This window comes from Nelumbo nucifera, chromosome 4, assembly GCF_055504915.1.
Source record: "Nelumbo nucifera cultivar China Antique chromosome 4, China Antique-T2T, whole genome shotgun sequence".
NCBI classification, from domain to species: Eukaryota; Viridiplantae; Streptophyta; class Magnoliopsida; order Proteales; family Nelumbonaceae; genus Nelumbo; species Nelumbo nucifera.
Genome location: NC_142652.1, coordinates 38639748 through 38658219, shown reverse-complemented (window position 1 = coordinate 38658219; position 18472 = coordinate 38639748). Strand labels below are relative to the sequence as shown.

The 18472-nt window shown below is 37.2% G+C and overlaps 1 protein-coding gene across 2 annotated transcripts; it reads left to right on the top strand.

Moving 5' to 3' along the window:
- Positions 1 to 1672: 1672 nt before the first annotated feature.
- LOC104607260 (purple acid phosphatase 17-like) lies at positions 1673 to 14514 on the top strand. Of its 2 annotated transcripts, XM_088904055.1 has the most exons (6): positions 1674 to 1963; positions 2256 to 2412; positions 2515 to 2622; positions 2727 to 3051; positions 12545 to 12651; positions 14310 to 14514. In XM_088904055.1, exons 1-5 carry the CDS (start codon positions 1775 to 1777, stop codon positions 12600 to 12602), a joined length of 837 nt encoding a protein of 278 aa, XP_088760181.1. In that variant the 5' UTR covers positions 1674 to 1774; the 3' UTR covers positions 12603 to 12651; positions 14310 to 14514. The 2 variants fall into 2 exon arrangements, with proteins under 2 accessions (XP_010271165.2, XP_088760181.1); XM_010272863.3 differs by lacking the exons at positions 12545 to 12651; positions 14310 to 14514 and adding an exon at positions 3157 to 3583 and having other exon boundaries at positions 1673 to 1963.
- Positions 14515 to 18472: the final 3958 nt, after the last annotated feature.

Genomic DNA, 18472 nt, shown 5'->3' with positions numbered 1-18472 from the left:
GAAACTATAGGGGATCTTCTAGTAAATGACCCTTACTAAAACCTATCCTCTAGAAATAAAGATGAGGCCGCCGATCCATCTTTGCCTATTTGATAACAGTATATGTTTGGCATTGATGCTGTAGATACAGTGCTGCTGATGTGTGGGTTGGAAGTACATTTTTCTAAGAAAATGGTGTCTTTTTTTTGTTTGAAAACGTAGCTGCCAGGTAGGACGTTTTCTGAAGCAATAACAATGTTTTTTGTTTGATACCAATGCTCCAAGAAATGTTTTCAGCACTGGTACCTATTATCTAGTGCCACATCATGTCCCTGTCACTGCCACCTTGTGTCCCTGTTGGCAGCAACAAGCTGTAGTCCCTTTAAACATAAATCATTCCTAAGCTGTGCCACCATGTCATTTTACTCTCAACTTTTCTCACAAATAAATAAAAAAAAGTAAATTAATTATATTAAGGACTTTCATACATCTACATAAAGAGAAACAGAAAATTAATTATATTAAGGACTTAAAAGATTTTACATCAAGTCCAGACATTTACATTTGTACAAATGAAACATGCACATGGATCCTAAATATAAAATACTGTTTCTTTAAACCTTATTAACTGGTTTATAATAAACTTGGTTTCATGTCATAGAAATTGCCTATAGCAATATTCTATTGTAAGTGTGAGACTTTTTCTAGGTACGGTGGGCACGCATCTGTCCTTTTTCAAGGAGGATTGTAACTCATCTGTGTCAATTCATAATACCTCAAAAGCGCTTAAAAAAAAAAAAAAGAGAGAAAATCAAACTTGCCTTAGGACAAATGAATACTTATCGTGTAGAAAACATAGAAAGTCTATATAAAATTAATAACACATTATACAGATATTATGACATGTTATTAGGGCAAATTTAGTGCCAGGGTCGGGGAAGGATGGACAAATATTACCCCTACCCCATCCCCAATTACTAGAGCTTTGGGTTTCCCTTAAGGTTATGTTTGTGTGAAGGAGGTGTCTTTTTTTTCTGGATTTTGAGAGGGGGAAGAGTTGGTCAATGGGATTTTGATTCTCATTAACTAAGAATTTTATGATTTTTTTTTAAGATTTATATGGACAGGGAAAATTTATTTTCCTATGTACAACTTATACGGGTAAGTGATATCCATCTCCTAGGTGGGTAAATAATTTTTTCACCTGAGGGAGAAAGTTGCCAATAATTGAATGGGACAAAAATGCCCTAGTAATAATATATTTTTATAACTAAAATGGTTATTGTCTTATTTGCATGGAAAATAAAATAACTTATCTAGAGTAAGTGTTTTAAGGAAAGCACTTACCTGGATAAATAACTTAACAAGCAAATACCAAGTTGAGCGAGCGAGGATCATAATGAGAACTGAGAGATTAACAAAGAGACATTTAAATGACAGATCTTAGCCTATGGGAAACAGGAAACTTGCCATGTGGAATCTTATTACAGCTCCTTATTACCTAGAAAACCTGAAACATAATATGTGGAGTTGTGGACTTTTTCGTTTTAAGGAGACTGAAATAGGTGATTATTGATTAGTTCAATTCAATTCGTGGTCAAGAAACAATCTCCACCGAATTTTTCTGCCCCTTGTTTAATTATAGAACCACGCTTCATCTATAAGTACCTTCTACATTCATCCCAATTTCCTCATCTCTTTCTCTCTTTTTACCATCTACCTCTCTACCCTTCTTATTTTGAGTTTTTTGTATTTTTTTTTTTTTTTTCCTCCTCATCCTCGTCCTCACAGAGCCATGGCGGCCCATTCGAGTATCAAATCCATGGCTCTGTGCCTTGTTATGACCATGTGCTTGGTGATCTCGTCTGTTGCAGAGCTTCAAAGATTCGACCATCCCGCAAATGATGATGGGTCACTGAGCTTCTTGGTCATCGGAGACTGGGGAAGAAGAGGAACTTACAACCAGTCTGAAGTTGCCGTTCAGGTCCTATAAACAAACATCTTTACTTGCATACCATATTATCATTCACCCTTTCTTCAATTCTTTCTGGGTCGATATGTTTAGATTTTCTCTGCAAACTGAATTACAAATAATAATTCATGTGTTGGATGTTTCTTGTTAATTTATTTTGATTTCAAACATTCTCCATTCTTTTCCTTCACTTTTTATTGCATTTGTTTCGGTCTATGACAGGTGTAAATACCCAAAATGTTTATATTTGAATAAGAATCTGTATTTGATCTTCAATCTTTTCCTGGAAAATTATTTGTTGCAGATGGGAAGAATTGGAAAGAAACTAAACATTAATTTCGTGATCTCTGTTGGTGATAATTTTTATGACAACGCCTTGACGGGCGAAAACGATCCTAACTTCGAGGAATCATTTACCAGGGTCTACACCGCTAAGAGTTTGCAAAAGCAGTGGTACAGTGGTAAGATAAGATTTCGTTTCTTCCTTTCCTTCTTCTTCTTCTTCTTCTTCTTCTTTTTTGTTATTATCAGAGTTGAATTAATTGAGTTTTTTTCTTCTACAGTTTTGGGAAACCATGATTACAGAGGTAATGTGAAGGCGCAACTGAGCCCTGTCCTAAGGCAGAAAGATAGCAGATGGCTTTGCTTGAGATCTTTTGTTGTCAATGCAGGTATGATTTGAAGGAAAAAAAAAAAAAACTTCCTTTAAATTTAAAGCAGCTCAAAAAGAATAAAAGCTGAATTTCTTTTGTTTTCTTCTTTTTCTGTTGGCTAGAAATTGCGGAATTCTTCTTTGTGGACACAAATCCATTTGTGGACATGTACTTTTATGACCCAAAAGATCACATCTACGATTGGAGAGGTGTTCTTCCAAGAAGTAAGTACATTGCCAACCTTCTCAGGGATGTAGACACTGCACTGAGTCAGTCGACGGCGACATGGAAGATTGTGGTGGGTCACCATGCAATCAGAAGTGTTGGGCATCACGGCGACACCAAGGAGCTTGTTGAGAAACTCCTCCCAATCCTTCAGAGGAACAACGTCGATCTCTACATGAACGGACATGACCATTGTTTGGAGCACATCAGTAGTCTGAGCAGGTAATTTGAATTTGAATTCCTCAGATGCATGATCTAACAGAGATAATATGTTGATGGTTTCATGAATATTGGAATATAATTTTAATTGGGGATGCTATGATGCAGCCCTCTTCAGTTCTTAACAAGTGGGGCGGGGTCCAAAGCATGGAGGGGAGATGTTAAAACGGCGAATAAAGATGCAATCAGGTTCTTCTATGATGGACAAGGGTTCATGTCTGTGCAGTTGACTCAAACCAGCGCTGAAATTCTGTTCTATGATGTTAATGGCTATGTGTTGCACAGATGGACTGGGTCCAAGCAACTCTACTCGGCCATTTAGGTTATCATATGCATGCAGTCCCAAGAAGACACTGTATGGCAAAGGTTTAGCTAATTAATGCAAGTTAGGTTAGCTGATGGGGCTTTGTGGATGGATCTTCCACAGTTTTATTAATTCCTTGTACATATTATTTCTGGGGCATTTCTATTCTCTATTGCCGATTTTATAATGTAGGAGAAAGAGAGAAATCCAAGATTTTTATAGTCATACAAACTTCTCAAAACTCCATATGACATAAAATCCACCAGAGAAAAAAAAAGCTAAATTTGTTGATAGTTTTGTTGTTGCCAAATTTGGAGCCAAGGGCAACTTGGTAGCTTTCAGCGATTGAGGGTCTCACTTTCTAAGAGTGAAAAGATGTTAGAAGTCTTGGGGTTGTTCCCAAGGGCAAGGACTCAGGCAATTAAGTTAGCCAAGGGTTTGTAGAATAAGCAAAGTTACAACAAGAGAGAAATAGAGAACTTAAGTATATGCACGAATGTACCTTAGGTTTCGGTACCCTTTTATAATTGGAGTCGCTCGAGAGAGTAGTAATGGGTAGTCGGTAACCGTCCCATGGATCTCAGTCATGAATGTGATTAGTACATGGATGGAAGCTGAGCGTTACCAAACTTAAGCATGCTAGGAGTGAGTTCAGCCGAGATCGTAACACTTACAATAAATACCTTGCAATAATAACACAGGGAAGCCACGACAATGCCTCTATCTGAGGTCGACGTGACGAGATTGCCCTTGGGTGGCACCAAGTGTCCTTATCTGGCGAAGTAGTTGATTATACCCATATCACTTGCCCCTACTTTCAAGGCTAAGGTTAAGGCCGATGCTAGTATAATTGTTTAGGCCTCGACCTTAGTTGATAGAAGTAGAGAGAAGCTCAAAAAGTCTTCTAAGTCTTTGAGTGAGTTGGGTAAGACCTCGTCAATTGTGCACTCGCCTCGCCTGGAGCTCCCGGAACAGTTTGGCTAACACTCCACTCCCGTTTATCCTTTTTTGAGTTTTCTATCTCTTTACTTGGGTAAGACATCATCCTCTTACCATGTCCACTTCTGTAGGCACAAGGCCTATTCCCTCCTTGATTAGAGCAACCCTAGTAATACTCTCGCCAAGCATAATAGTAGTGGTTGTAGCTTTAAGATCTCCTCTCGACCTTCCGGGATGGAGGTCTTGCAGAGGAGGGCTGCAGCTCCCGACGTTGAGTGTGGCCAACGGAGTGAAGGCTCCATTAACGAGAGTATTGGATCCACGAGGCCAAGGGGTGATGCCCTTGGAGGAACCACAGTGGTGCTTTGAGAGGCGATGCCCTTGGTATCGTACTTTGTGGTCGGCAAGGAGATTGAGGCTGAGGGGGTGGCCAATGAGGAATGGTTAGGAGCTGAGGGCCCAGTCATTAGGCGTTAACACCTGATATGCTCCGACTTAGATAGTGTCCTTGGCCGAGAGGACATTTTATGTTTGGCCGAGAAGTACTTCATACTTGAGGACTATAGGGTTAAAATCCCTCGAGTTGGTGACAGGTCGTGCCTCTACAGGGAGGGCGAGGTGTGTGTCCACAAGCACTACTTACAGTTTGGGCTATATTTCTCACTACATCCCTTCATCCCTTAGCTGTTGAACCATTATGGGATCATCCTCAACCAGCTTGCCCCCAACACTGTTAGGACCATTGTAGTTGTCATCGTAGTAGCTCACAACCGAGGAGTTCCAATGATGGTGAACCTCTTACTCTATGGAAGCACCTCGAGGGCGAGGGATTATGGTATTTTATGGGCCGATAGGGTAAAGTAGTAAACAACCCATCGTTTATTCACAACTACAAGAAGTCGTTGTTGATTTGCACCACATTGCAGTGATGAGGAGAAGTCATTATTGAATTGATTTTGGTTAGGAGGGATTATTCATGCCGGATTGTTGGTGAAGGCCGATCTTAGTCCTGCCTTGCTTGGTAGGGCAATCCCATTGTCTGCGACCTATATGATTTCCGCTTCATGTTTTTTCACTGATTGGATATTCTTGTATAGAAATGGAGAGATCTCAAAAGGTGATCTTGTTGGCGCAGGCAGGAAAGAAGGCTAAGGCTGCGAAGAGAGGCATTGTGACCAAGTGGATGTCTCGGAGGCGTACTGAAGGGGAGGCAACAAGAGGGAGGGCCGAGGCCATCGAGGCCACCCAAAAGAGGGCTATTGGGCAGAAACGATCTATGGAAGAGGAGGACCCTTGACCTCAAAAGAAGATGGCAGTGAAGGGCTGTCAAGCTGAGGGGACCTTGGGCACACTCCCTCATCGGCTTTTGTAGCACTTCACCTCCAATGACTCGCTATAAGATCACGAGTTGATCACTTATCCCTGGCGGGAGTCAGCCAACAACTTGCAATGGGGATGACCCTCCCTAGAGACCGCTGTGAGCATTGGAAAACAATTTACTTGGACTGATTTGGAGTTGCCTCCCATCAATTAAAGAAATTGAGGTGATGGGGCCTTTGGGAAATATATCAAAGCCATTTTTATAAAATATTGACTTCAAAGCCCATGGCACTGGCTAAATAGTCCAGGTAAGACTTCTAATAGGTGGTGCCTACATAGTGTCCCAATAAGCACAAGCACAAATAAACAAATTAATAATAAGCAAAGCAAATCACAATAGAAGCTAGCATAAAGGTAAACTTTATTATTTTTATATTTTATATTTATTTATTTTATTATTTTTATTGTAGTTTTCTTTGTTTTCATATTTTTTTTTATTTCTTTTCATTATTTTTTGTTTTTTGTTTATTTATTGTTTGTTTTTTATATTTTTAGTTGTATTTTCTATTCTCCTTAAAAAAAAAGAATAATTTTCTTTTAGCATCATTATTTCCTCACATCTTACTTCTTAACCCCTTCTGACGAACTTCATTTACTAGCTCAATGCCCAGATTTGTTAATCAAACCCTTTTTTTACAGATTTTCAGTTCTTTTCTTTCTTTTTTTTGTTCATATCTTTTACTATCATCATTTTTTTAACCCGCTTTGCTTGTCTTCAACCAGCATTCCTTCCCTTTCATATACAGATGTGATTCATTCTAGCTCTGCTATCTTCTCCATTTAATCACTTCCCCCTTTTATTTTTGCTGTGTTTATTTCTACTTATATGGACATTGTTATTTAGGAAGGAATGGGCCCAGATGATTACATAGACAATCACAGTTCGGTAACAAACAGATAATTGAGTGCTTCTCAGTTCAGTCTTAAAAAGTCAAACCAGGCGATTGTCTAATTCAAACTCATGCAAACGAGTCGACATTTAAAAGAGAAATAAGAAAACTAATCTAAGAAGATCAACCACCAATGAAGCAGAGCAAATTCTATATTGATATTGGTCTTCAACACGACTGATGGCGGAACGGTGAATTAACATATCAATTGAGAAAATAGAAATACTTCACTGTGATTCTAAATCTTTCAGTCAAACTATCTGAACAAGTTCAAGCTTCAAGGAGAAGGTAGTAGTATTTCAGCCCAAACTAGGACGATGCAATAGGGGGTCTTTTAATCTTAGATTGTCTTCTCTGTCAACAGTGGTTGTAGGAGCTGGAAACTGTGGGATTTAACGAACAACAACAAGGTTTTAGATGTAGATTTCATTCCAATCCAAGGAAGCGCTGGGAGGTTCAAGTTGTTACTACTACTGACGATTTTTACTAGACCAGCAACGATGATCGGGGAACAGGGGAGATCTCGAATGATTGGGGAAATCAAAGATGGCCACGAACAAAAGAAAAGATGTTGAGAAAATAGAAGTAGAAAATAAAGATTAAATAAAACGATGAAATTCTCCAGAGATGAATGAGAATGGGGGAGAAATGCGTCGCCGCTGCAATTGGTTCAAGTTGGTGGTTGACGACGATGAACAGGGTGCTTCGATTCTCTGGGTTGATGGGTGAAAGAATAAAACGGTGAGGCTAGAGAAATGAGGGGAAAAGAGAGAGAAGGATATAGGATGAGGGAGGAAGAATGACCGGAGTGCTACTGCTGTGTCTGAATCCACCGCTGCAACGACAGTGATGAAATGGGGGAAGGGAAAAAAGAGAAAATGAAAGGGAAGAAGAAGAGGAAGGAGAGGGGGAGGGAGAGAAAAAGAGAGAGAGGGGAGACGATAAGCTGGAGGTGGAGAAGGTAATCAGGCTAAGAACTGTCGCCGTTCCATTCTCTGTCGAAGAAGATGAATAGTAGCCTTCGAATTCTGTTCAATTAGAAACTTAGTTGAGTATTTATATTAGGCCCAAGCAGCAGTTTCGTAATTTTGGGTTTTTAAGGGGCATTTTTGTAAATTTAAGATATTTGGGTTAAGCCGGGTTCAATGGTCAAACCTTGGTTCTTTGATGGATGGATGAGTTTTCTAGTCGGAATGGAGGGTTGGGATGATATTTGGGCGTTTCCGATAGTGTGGTATTTGTAGGTTAACGAGATTGACTAAAACAAAATCTTTTCAAATGAGGGTATTTTTAGTTGAAATTTTATTGGGGAGGGGCTTTTAATTATGCTGATTTGATTAGTGGGGTCAGATTGGGTCTACATTAGGCAGATCTAGAAAAGAGCTTGATTTGATCGATCGGGAGCTTCAAAACAGAATCTTTGTGCAATAGAGGAGCAAACAAGGTTATTTTTGTTGAAATTTCACAAGATTAGGGCTTCTAAGCATTTTGGGTTGATTGGTAGGGTTGGATTGACCCAAATGGGCCCGGGTCGGGCATATCTGAAAGGTAGTGGTTTGATTAATTTAAGGTCTTAAAATGAAATCTTGGTGTGATGAAAGGGCAAATAAAAGTATTTTGGGCTAAAATTTTATAGGTGAGTATTTTAGAGTATCTGAAATCAGTGGTAATGTGGATTTGGGTCAAAGAGAGCATGTAAATTGAAATCTTATTTTGATAGAGGGGTAAATAGGGCAATCTTGAGTTGAAACTTTATGGGCAAGTGTTTTAGTGTGCCTAGGGCTCAACAGTATGGTCTAATGGGCTCAAATGTGTTAAGATCAAAGGGATTTGGGTTGTAGGTGTTTTAGGCTAATGAGAATGCTCAAAATGGAATGTTCATTTAATGAAATGGTAAATTGAGGAATTTTAAGTTGATATAATGATATTTGATGGGTAGGTATTATGGGAGGTCTTAAGTTTAATAGTGGTGTCTGATCTGAGGATTGGGGTGTAGATGGGGGTTGATCAGGGCTATTGTATTTGTATTAGGTAGGTTTAATGGTGGATTTGAGGGCTTTTGGGTTAGAATTTGGATCTTTTGGGTTTTGGGGAGTTTTGAAGAGATTGGAAGGGTTAGATTGGGCGTTCAGGGTGAATTGGGGATTTTAGGTAGTGGATTGAGCAAAAATCGAATGCTGAAAACCGGCAATCATAGACCCAACATTCCATGAAATCCATCTATGATATGTTGTTGTACAAGGCGGCCAAGGTAAACTTAAGGTTTTTTTATAGATTTTTAGTACTTATAATTGGCGTTAGTTTAACTTGTCTTTGATGTAGATGGTTTCATCTTCCATCGGCTTATGTGACAAGGTTGAGGTCTAATGAGGGATGATTTGGCCCAACCAATTCATGCATGCACGGACATGTGGAATCAACCTGATGATTGGATGATGACTCAAAATTTCTTGCTACCTCAACAAGCCAGGTCACCTCGGGTACTTCAACCACCTTGGTAGGACCGAGGTCCAAGCAGCTCTTGATGGCCCGACCTGCCCAAGTGACCCATAACCAACTTCTAGAAGCAAACCAATTGTCTCCGACCTCTTCAGGATCACGTCGCACATCTGCAGGCCTTATCCTTATCTTGCCCAGATTGGATGGGTTCGATAAGCCTTATCGGCTAGCACAAAATCCACTTCTTGGTGCAAAACGGACTCCTAACAGTACGGGCTAAAGATCTCGGAGGTGTTTTGTGAGATCCATAGTAGCTCATGTATGTAACTACATCAACCCTAATGACATAAGGTACGTGTGATTTATTGCTCACTAGCCTACTAGTATTCAAGCTTCTAACTCATAGTATTAACTTAAGCATTGGAGTACCCACACTGGATAAGCCACCCCAGGCTCTCTAAGGATTTTTTTTTTCGCAGTTCAATTGACCAATCAAGCAACCGACATCCGAACTCCCTCCAACTAAGAGCATCAAGATCGCACTCCATCAATGTCGAACTTCAATAGTTGAAACAGGTGGAAGAGGACATCAATTGATCCAAGCACACTACTGGAATTCTTGTTATTAAAGGCACCTAGCCAGAAAGTGCCTCTATAAACTACTAAAGGAGGCAGATTAATTTAGATAGCATTAGAGGCACTTTTAAATGCCTCTTAATTTTATTTTGTAATTTCACTTTTGGCCAAAACAAAAAAGTGGTCGTTGCCGCTCAAACATTAATATATCATGCGCGACTTTTCTCCTCCTTTCCTCGCTTTCATTTTTTTCTCTCCCGTTTCTTCTCCTTCCTTTCCTCTTTTCTTCACTTTCTCTCCTCTAGAGTGTGCAAGATCTCCGCCATTCATAGTTCTTAGTTAGGGTTTCAATCAATTCTTAGTTCCGCCATTGAAGCAAGTTTTTCGCCATTGAAGTAATCTGCCATTGAAGAAAGTTTGTCTTCTCAGCTTCAACGCTATTGTTTCTCAGAGTTCTCAGCTTCATCAGGGTTTTGGATAGGTAAACCTTTTAACATTGCTCAGCCTTTGTTGATTATCTGTGGTTTCCCTTTTGTTTATAGAGCTTGAATTAATTATTTCAAATTTTTGAGTTTTTAAATTTGTAATTTTCATTATTGAGCTTCACGAATGAGAGAGCTCGTGGTATAGTGTAGGTTTGTGCAACCTACTATGAAATTTCTTTTGTAGTTTGTTGCTTTCTCTCTTTATCTCTCTTTCTTGCTTGCTTTTATTTTTTTCTCCTTATTTTTCTTCTCTTTCTTCAGTCCTCTTGCTGGAATGGGATGTCATAAAATGGTGGTGTGAGGACGAAACGGGAAGAGGGTCATGTCGTGGGAGTTTGGCCGGAATACAGTAGACGGATAATGTACGAAGTCCGATAGTGAGGTACTACTATTGGTTGCTTTTTGTTGTTTGCGTTAGTTGGTTGTTTATATTAGAGATTCTGATTTCGTTGCTGGAGAGATGGGGCTTTTGTTGAGAGAAGCTCTGAGGTGTATCTGCAACGTGAATAGATGGTCATATGCGGTTTTCTGGAAGGCCAGTTGCCAGAATCTAAAGCTTTTGGTTTGGGAAGAATGTTATTATGAGCATGCATGGCATTCCCCAAAGTCGCCTTTCTCTTTCTCAGATTGGGTGTCAAGTGGATGAAGTCTTTTCTCTGGTTAACAAGATGACGACAAATAATTCGGTCCATGTGGAGATGCTTTGTGAAGAACGAGGATTGTTTCTTGAGATTGCTGATATAATTAGAGGGTTAGGGCTGACCATTCTGAAAGGGGTAATGGAGGCCTGAAATGACAAGGTTTGGGCATGATTTGCAGTTGAGGCAAACAGGGATGTGACAAGGGTGGAAATATTTCTTTCGCTGGTGAGCTTGTTAGAGCAAACCTTGAAGAACGGTTCAATAGCAGCCAAAGGCATTGACAATGGCACAATGATAGCACATAACAACTTCCTCCAAGCTTCCATTCTAGCAACTGGTCAGGGGATGGCAGTGAACTATCTCGTAACGGTTTTCTTGATTTTAGCGTGTTGCGAGCAGGCTTGAACTTGATGTTGGTCTGCCATGACTAGCATGAAATCTGGCATCTCGGGTGGTTCTAACATTGAGTTGTTTGATTGATTTTGCATTTTGTGAACCCGACACTATCTGACCTCTAGGGGAGGAGTGGCTTAGGGTGGGTAAAGCTCCTCAACAACGTGGATAGGGGCAAATTTGCCTTGCATGTTTTTAGGACCTAGAAACTAAAGCCATATTAGGTCTGGTATAAAGAAAAATATATCTGCAGGTTCTTGATAGCAGTAGCACAGTGACAGTGGGTAGTGGGTGCCCTTGTTTATCTAGAGATGAGATAATAGAAGAAGGGGGTTGTTTTCTTTTCTTTTTTTTGGGGGAAAAAGGCTTGTGTTTTGATAGTAGTCCCCCACTCACCAAACTTGGGGGTATGGATGCAGTGTGTCTCTAACTGTTGTAGTTTTTTGGTTATAGTCTCATTTGTCGTAGCTACTTGTTAAATGTAAATTAAGCGTGGAAAATGAAAATTAAAGGGCTGAGGTGTATATTTTATCAAAAAAATATATTAGCTTTGTTTGGATTGTATTAAATTCGTTCAGATATGTCCTGGCTGTTGGATTTGATTAGCTTGATCTATTAGGGCCAAAAGTGTTTTGGTTGGAATTTAGTTGGCTGGATTTAGTCTTAGAAGCGGGCTATGGCATGCTTCTTGGTTGATAAAATATATAGGAACATGCTAATTAAGAAAATATGGACAAAATCAGTTAAATATTACAATTTTGGGGTAGAAATAATATTTTATGAGAGATTTTTTACTTTAAATTGTTTTGCTTTTTTAATATTCAACTAAATAATTAAGCTTTCTTGAATTTTAGAGAGCATTGTAAATTTGTAACTAATATATTTTTTTTTTCATTTTGAAGCCCTTTGCATGAGGCATATGCCTCATGAGGAGGATAGAAGTTTTGGCTCAGCCTCACCTCAAGGTGTGCCAGTGCCTCGCCTCAAAGCCTTTTTTGAATGGTAGTTTTGTGTAATAAAGTTGGGAGATTTGGAGAAACTTTAATATTTATGAAGAAGATGTTGGGCTATTTGTGTGGCACAATTGGTATACAGAGAAACTCATAATCCATAGTGAGAGAGAAAAAGAGAGAGAGAGAGGAGAAAGGTTTAAAGCTATTTGTGTGGCACAACTCGTATCACCTTCACTTATTCACTGAAACCACCTTCATAGATTAAGAATATAGGTTTGTTATTCAAGATAAGGGAAGGGAGAAAGGTTTAAAGAAAAGAACATTCAATGCATTGTTTGGATGACCTCCAAACTTGATTTTTTTTATGGTTTTACCATTTTTCTTCCTAATTTGTCTTCTCCAATTGCCACATTTTAATTTGTGATATTTTGTAAAATTAAAGGTCATATTCTTCAGTAAATATAAATATTTACTATCAAAATTTTCAATCGTGCAGTCAGAGAAAGTCAGGTTATGTGATCAAGAGGAGCGGGAATAGCTTGAAAGGAACATAAGAGAAAACAAGGAGTGTTGTTCAGATCTATTCTTTCATTTGTTGATAAGGTAAGAACTTGGATTTTTTATTTTTGAACTTTAGAGTTTAAATTGTGCATTGGATTTTGTCATGAATTTGTTGAATGGTGATCTTGGAATGGATGGATGATGAGAGGGAGGTACTCTCCGACATTAGGAGTGGAATGGATGAATGAATGCATACATTGAAGTGCTTTTTCTTTGCAGGTGACCTTACCCCTGAACCCATTCCCTGTAACCACTACAACCCACCACCGAAAACTAGCACGAAATCAACCCCAAAACTATCAACCTTGATCCATACCATTGCTGCAATTTGTAGCAGAAAACCTACTCAAACTCAGTCCAAAACCTCACCCTTTGGTCTACGTTTCTTATCTGAACTGGCTGATTTTTCTTTTTCTTTAATAGTTAATCTTCGGAATAATCAAAGGCCATCACCAATAGAGGAAATGTGAAATAGAATGTGGGGTATGAGTTGATTTGAACCAAGGAACAAAGGTATTAAGCAATTTGTTAATCAAGAGGGACTCTAAATCTAAGATGCAATAAAGTTTGAATCTTCCATGGTTTCCCACCCTGTGGAAGGAAGGAGTCAATTCCTTTTGTTAGAGAATAAAACCTATTCAAGAACCTCACTTAACAACTTAAGCTTTTAGGTTGAATGGTTCTTTGAGACCTTTCGTCTCAGGAAATCAAATTAAAGCACAGAAAAACAAATATCATTTCTTATGTTTTGGGCCTGTAAAATTTTGATTATGACATAAAATTGAGTCATATAAATCTCCAAGAGTAGTTAATGAGACACAAAACTCTTATATATAGGTGTTACATGATGGATATCTCTTAATTTCTTTGAAGATAGGGCTCTTCTTAAAAGCTTCATCTCCATTAATGCGTTAATGTTACCAAATAAACATCTTCCAATAGGATTGGTTGCTATCTCTGAGAGTCATTCCCTTGACCTTGAGTGTCTCCAAAAGCTTTTTTGTTTTTTGTTTTGGGTGCGTTTGGGTAGTTAGGAGTTTTTATTGAAATGATTTGGCTCTAGTGAAGTCTTTAAGTAGTATGGTATCAAAATCTTGTCAATCATGTTATGAAATATGCTTATCGGGTTCCATTTGATGTGTTTGGCAGTGTCTTTAAAGCTGGAACTTTTTCTATTTGCAAGTTTCACCTTCTTATTAAGACTCTTAATACTTGAACTTCACACCAGATTGTTTGCAATTCTTTTGTAATCATTCTAAGATTTTTAAATTTCTTTAAGTGTTCTTATATAGGGTGCCACAACCACATTGTGTAGTCTATCCCAAATAGTAGAATGGTGCACTTAACCTCTTGATAGCTATGAAATTTCCCTTTGTCATTCCATATCAACCCTAAGCAAAGACCCATGTAAAAAAGTAGGAGATACTTAATTGGGTCAAGATTTCTGAGAGGTATATGTTGTGGTACCGATAATTCATGAAGAACCTTTAATAGGACCCCATGGACATCATAAGACAATTGGAACATTTGTTGGAGCTACTATTCCTTGGCCTTCATTTTTGGTAAATATTACAAATTTACGTATAATTATTTTTTATTTCATTTTTTGTTGCTATATGTGATTAGATAGTAAATGGCTATTAATTTACAAAAATTATACCTATTTACTTTTTTTTTCTTTTTGTTGCTTTTCTTTGCAGGTTGTAGAGGAAGAAAGGATTGGATGAAGACTACAAGGAGCTTTTTTTTTTGAGATGTTAAAAGGAATTTCTTTTGGATTACTTTATATTTGATTTGTAGGTTGTTAAAAAAAGAAGACATCTACTCAAAAGGAAGAATGAATATAACAATGGGCTAAATGTTGTGTTTTTTTTGTTTTTTGTTTTGTTTTTAAAATGATGTTGGAAGTTAATTGGAATTTTGTGGATAAGGTGTATATTTTTGGATTTTATATATAGTTTTACACAAGTTTTATGTTTTGATTGAATATATTTTTATACAGGTGTATCAATTGGAATTTTTATGTAGCAATATTCACAATTTATTGTTTTTTTTTTAAATGAAACCTTTTTAGAGGCGCCCAAAAGTGCCTCTAAATATTAAAGTATATAGATTTTTCCTCTTCTTAGATTCCTTTTAGAGGCACATAAAATTGTCGTAAAATCATTTGGAGGCATTCAAATGCGCCTCTAAATTGAACTTTTAGAGTCACTTTTAACTGCCTCTATACAAGACTTTTAGCGTCAGTGCAATAGAGGCAGTCGTATGTGCCTCTAAAAGTCCAATTTAGAGGCAGATTATAAAACCGCCTCTAAAGCTCAGCCAAGCGCCTCTAAAACATTTAGCGACAGAGCTTTTAGAGGCACATACCTGGCCGCCTCTTATAACCTTTAGAGGCATTTTTTAAGTTTTTAGAGGCAGTTTTGGCCGCTTCTATAGATGAATTTTCCAGTAGTGGCATGACGTTGTGGAGGCCCAAATGGTGAGGAAGGAGGCCAATGCTAGGCTGCATGAGCATCGAAAGGAGACCGAGGCCGAAGTTGAGGCTAGGAGGGACATGGTTAAAGATTTGAAGGTGACACTATAGTCTATGGAGCGAAAGCTCAATGAGGTGTTTGTTAATACCATCACTGACAAGTCCTTAGAGGTGTAAAGTGGGTCATGCCAGGCTTGTGGGCAGCTCGCACAAAGTGCAGGCCGTCATGGGTCGTGCAGCCCTCTCTGGTGAAAATTTTGAGGGTTGGCTCAACACGACCCATGGCCTAGGCCCATGCGAACCCGTGCCATGCTGTAGGCCGTGCTGTGGACTTGGGCCATGCTAGGCTGGGCCATAGGGCAGGCCTTGGGCTGGGCCAAACCGGGCTAGATTGTTTTTTTTTACTTTTTTTTTAGTTTTTTATTTTCTTTCCTAAGTAAAACTGTAAAACTTAAAATATTTAACTTTCCTTTGAAGTTTGGGAACTATTTAAAAAAATAAGAAATGAGAAATCTAAGTTATCTAACACATAAATGAAAAAAAAATACTTAACTAAATTGAAATAAGAATGATGGAATAACAAATTGGAAGAAAATACAAATTTTATTTTATTTAAATTTGAATGATACAAATTACAAATACAATGATTGGATCATTGGATACTTGGATGAATGAAATATGAAAATGGAATAAACTAATAAAATATAAAAAATACAATATAGTTACAAATTGAAAATACAAAATTACATTGTTAAAAAATTTTTAAAAAATATCATATAAATTAAATAAAATTTAAAAATTTTATAATAATTTGAAAAAAATAAAAAATTCTATACAACTAGTCAACTTCATGAATCATGACTTTCAACATCTACTTCAGGTGAAATATCTAGTGTAGTATCATTCTCTCCTTTGTCTTGTAATCTATCTTCTACATTTAGCCAATCCTTGAAGTAGATGCACATCTCTATGCTTTCATCGTTCATGCAATTTCTCTTATCGTCCAGCACCCTGGTACCTGCATTAAAACAAGACTCTGATGGAACTGTAGATACCAAAGCGGTTAGTAGATCACGTGCCATGGCGGCGAGAACTGGATAATTTTTCGAATATTCACTCCACCAAGCTAAAATATCAAAATTATTTGTTCCCTCACCTAAATTAGAAAATTTTGCTTGTAAATAAAAATTAAGTTCAGTAAATGAACTTGTTGTAGAAGTAGCAGATTCCTGCCTTCTACTTGTTAAATAAAAATTTTTTTCTCTTCTATTATTGGGCTCAAGATCAGGTAGAAGATGTTGTACAAGTTGTAGGAATATTTTCTACAAATTCAGATTTATATGAACTGTACATTTCAAATAACAAATTATTAATTTCTTCTTTTTTATTTCCTATATTAATATTCATATTTTCACAATATGATTCAAGTAAAATGTCTAAACCATCTTTCCTAATCCTAGGGTCTAATATTGTAGCTAAACAATAAGGGGGAGAAATGTTCTCCTAATATTTTTTAAATTTATTTTCCATTATTTCAACAATACATTGAAATTGTGGATTATTTCTATATTTTGCAAAACAATCACTAATTACCACCAATTGATAAGGTAAATTACAATTAGTTGGATAATAAATTCCTAATAATCATTAGTTGCATCATAAAAATGTTTTAAAAAATCTCTTATACAGATTGACATTTTCCAGTCTTCCTCAAATATCATATCATTAGGCAATTTTGAATTATAAAAATTAGTAAGAATTTGTTTATGGGAAATACAACTTTCTAACATAGCATAGGTAGAATTCCACATATGTTTTACATCTAATATATAATGTTTATATTTTAAACTATAATTTTGACATAAATATTTAAATTCTTGTTTTCTTGCCCTTGGACTTTTAATATATATGATACAAATTCTAATTTTAGAAATATGAGTAGAAATAATATTCAAAGCATCTTGAATATATAAATTTAAGATGTGACATGCACATCTGATATAAAATAATTTACCATTTAAACATGGTTTTAATTGAGATTTTAAAATATTTATTGCAGAATCATTATTGCTGGTATTATCAAAACTAAGCATACAAAGTATTTAAAATACTTGCAGCAATAGTTGAGCCAGTATGTGGCCATTCAAGCCTAGTTTTTTAAAGCATCCGATCTAATAATATTCCTACAAAGTTTTTTATTACACAACCATTTTTCAAGCTTTGGATCTTCGGTTAATATAAATGATTGTTCTGCATGTACAATATACTTAATTAATTGTTGTCCCATTTTTTCTTGTGAATATTTAAATGTACCAAAACTACTCCCCCTCCCAATTTGTGTTTAAGTTGTTTCTCTCCCTTCATCTTCTTCCTTCTCATGTGTGAGCAAATGTCTGCTCAAATGACCCGTACCACCTTTGCTACAATAACTAAAGTCTTTCCTATATTTTTGGCAAATTACCCTTTTTTCCTTCCCCTCAATATCCTATACTTTGAAAAATTTCCAAATTGGGCTACTCAACTTAGAGACCCTACTTTTTCCCCTAGTATCATTACTAGGGGTGAAAGTTCCACTTCCATCGATATCAATCGCATCAATGCTAAGACTATCATGATGCGATTGAATATCATCAATGGTGAACATGCTGGGGAATTGGTTTTCTGAAGAGCCGACTATTTTTTTTTTAATTCTAAAAAGATAAAAATTAATCTAATTCAACTTGCCCGGATTGTCGATTCAAAATCTCAACTTGATTTCAACGGTTGAAACCTTTCAACATCCAAGCCTCACAAATTAAGATACTTGAGCTGGTTGAGCAAGCTTTTTTCTTGTTGAAAGTTGAAACTTCAATAAAGTTGAGATTTGAGAATTGGAGAATGGAGAATCATCCAATCGGAATTATTCATATTGTAGAGAAATGAGAATGTATGAGTATGAGAGAGAGAGAGAAGAGATTAAGACAATTGTTGAATTGGTGGATGATAGGATTATTTATAGGAATTGAACATAATTTAATTTCCCAAAATATCCTAAAAACTAGCTGTTATTTAGTTATTGGGAGGGGTATTTTGGTCATTATAAAGTTATTTATAACTTTACCCAAAAAGCCCCATAAAATAGCTGTTATATAGTTGTTGGGTGGCATTTATGTAATTTTTTCTCCATACATAAGCAAAATACATAAATACCCCGCTTATATGGTTGTTTATAGCTATTGGGGGGGTATTTATGTAAAATCCTCCCAAAAAGCTGAAACTAGACATTGGGAGGGCGGGCAATGACTAGTTTTCAAACAGGTTGGGCCATGCCAACACGCTGGCCACAGGTGGCATGGCTCGAATAATCATGCTGTGTCGTGCCAGCCCGTAGACCTCGAACTTCTAACC

Excerpts from the sequence above, each read along its gene's own strand:
- LOC104607260 (XM_010272863.3), top strand. The coding sequence starts at position 1,775 with ATGGCGGCCCATTCGAGTATCAAATCCATGGCTCTGTGCCTTGTTATG. Across the intron at positions 2,413-2,514 it reads GCAAAAGCAGTGGTACAGTG|TTTTGGGAAACCATGATTAC; the intron begins GTAAGATAAGAT and ends TTTCTTCTACAG. Across the intron at positions 2,623-2,726 it reads ATCTTTTGTTGTCAATGCAG|AAATTGCGGAATTCTTCTTT; the intron begins GTATGATTTGAA and ends TCTGTTGGCTAG.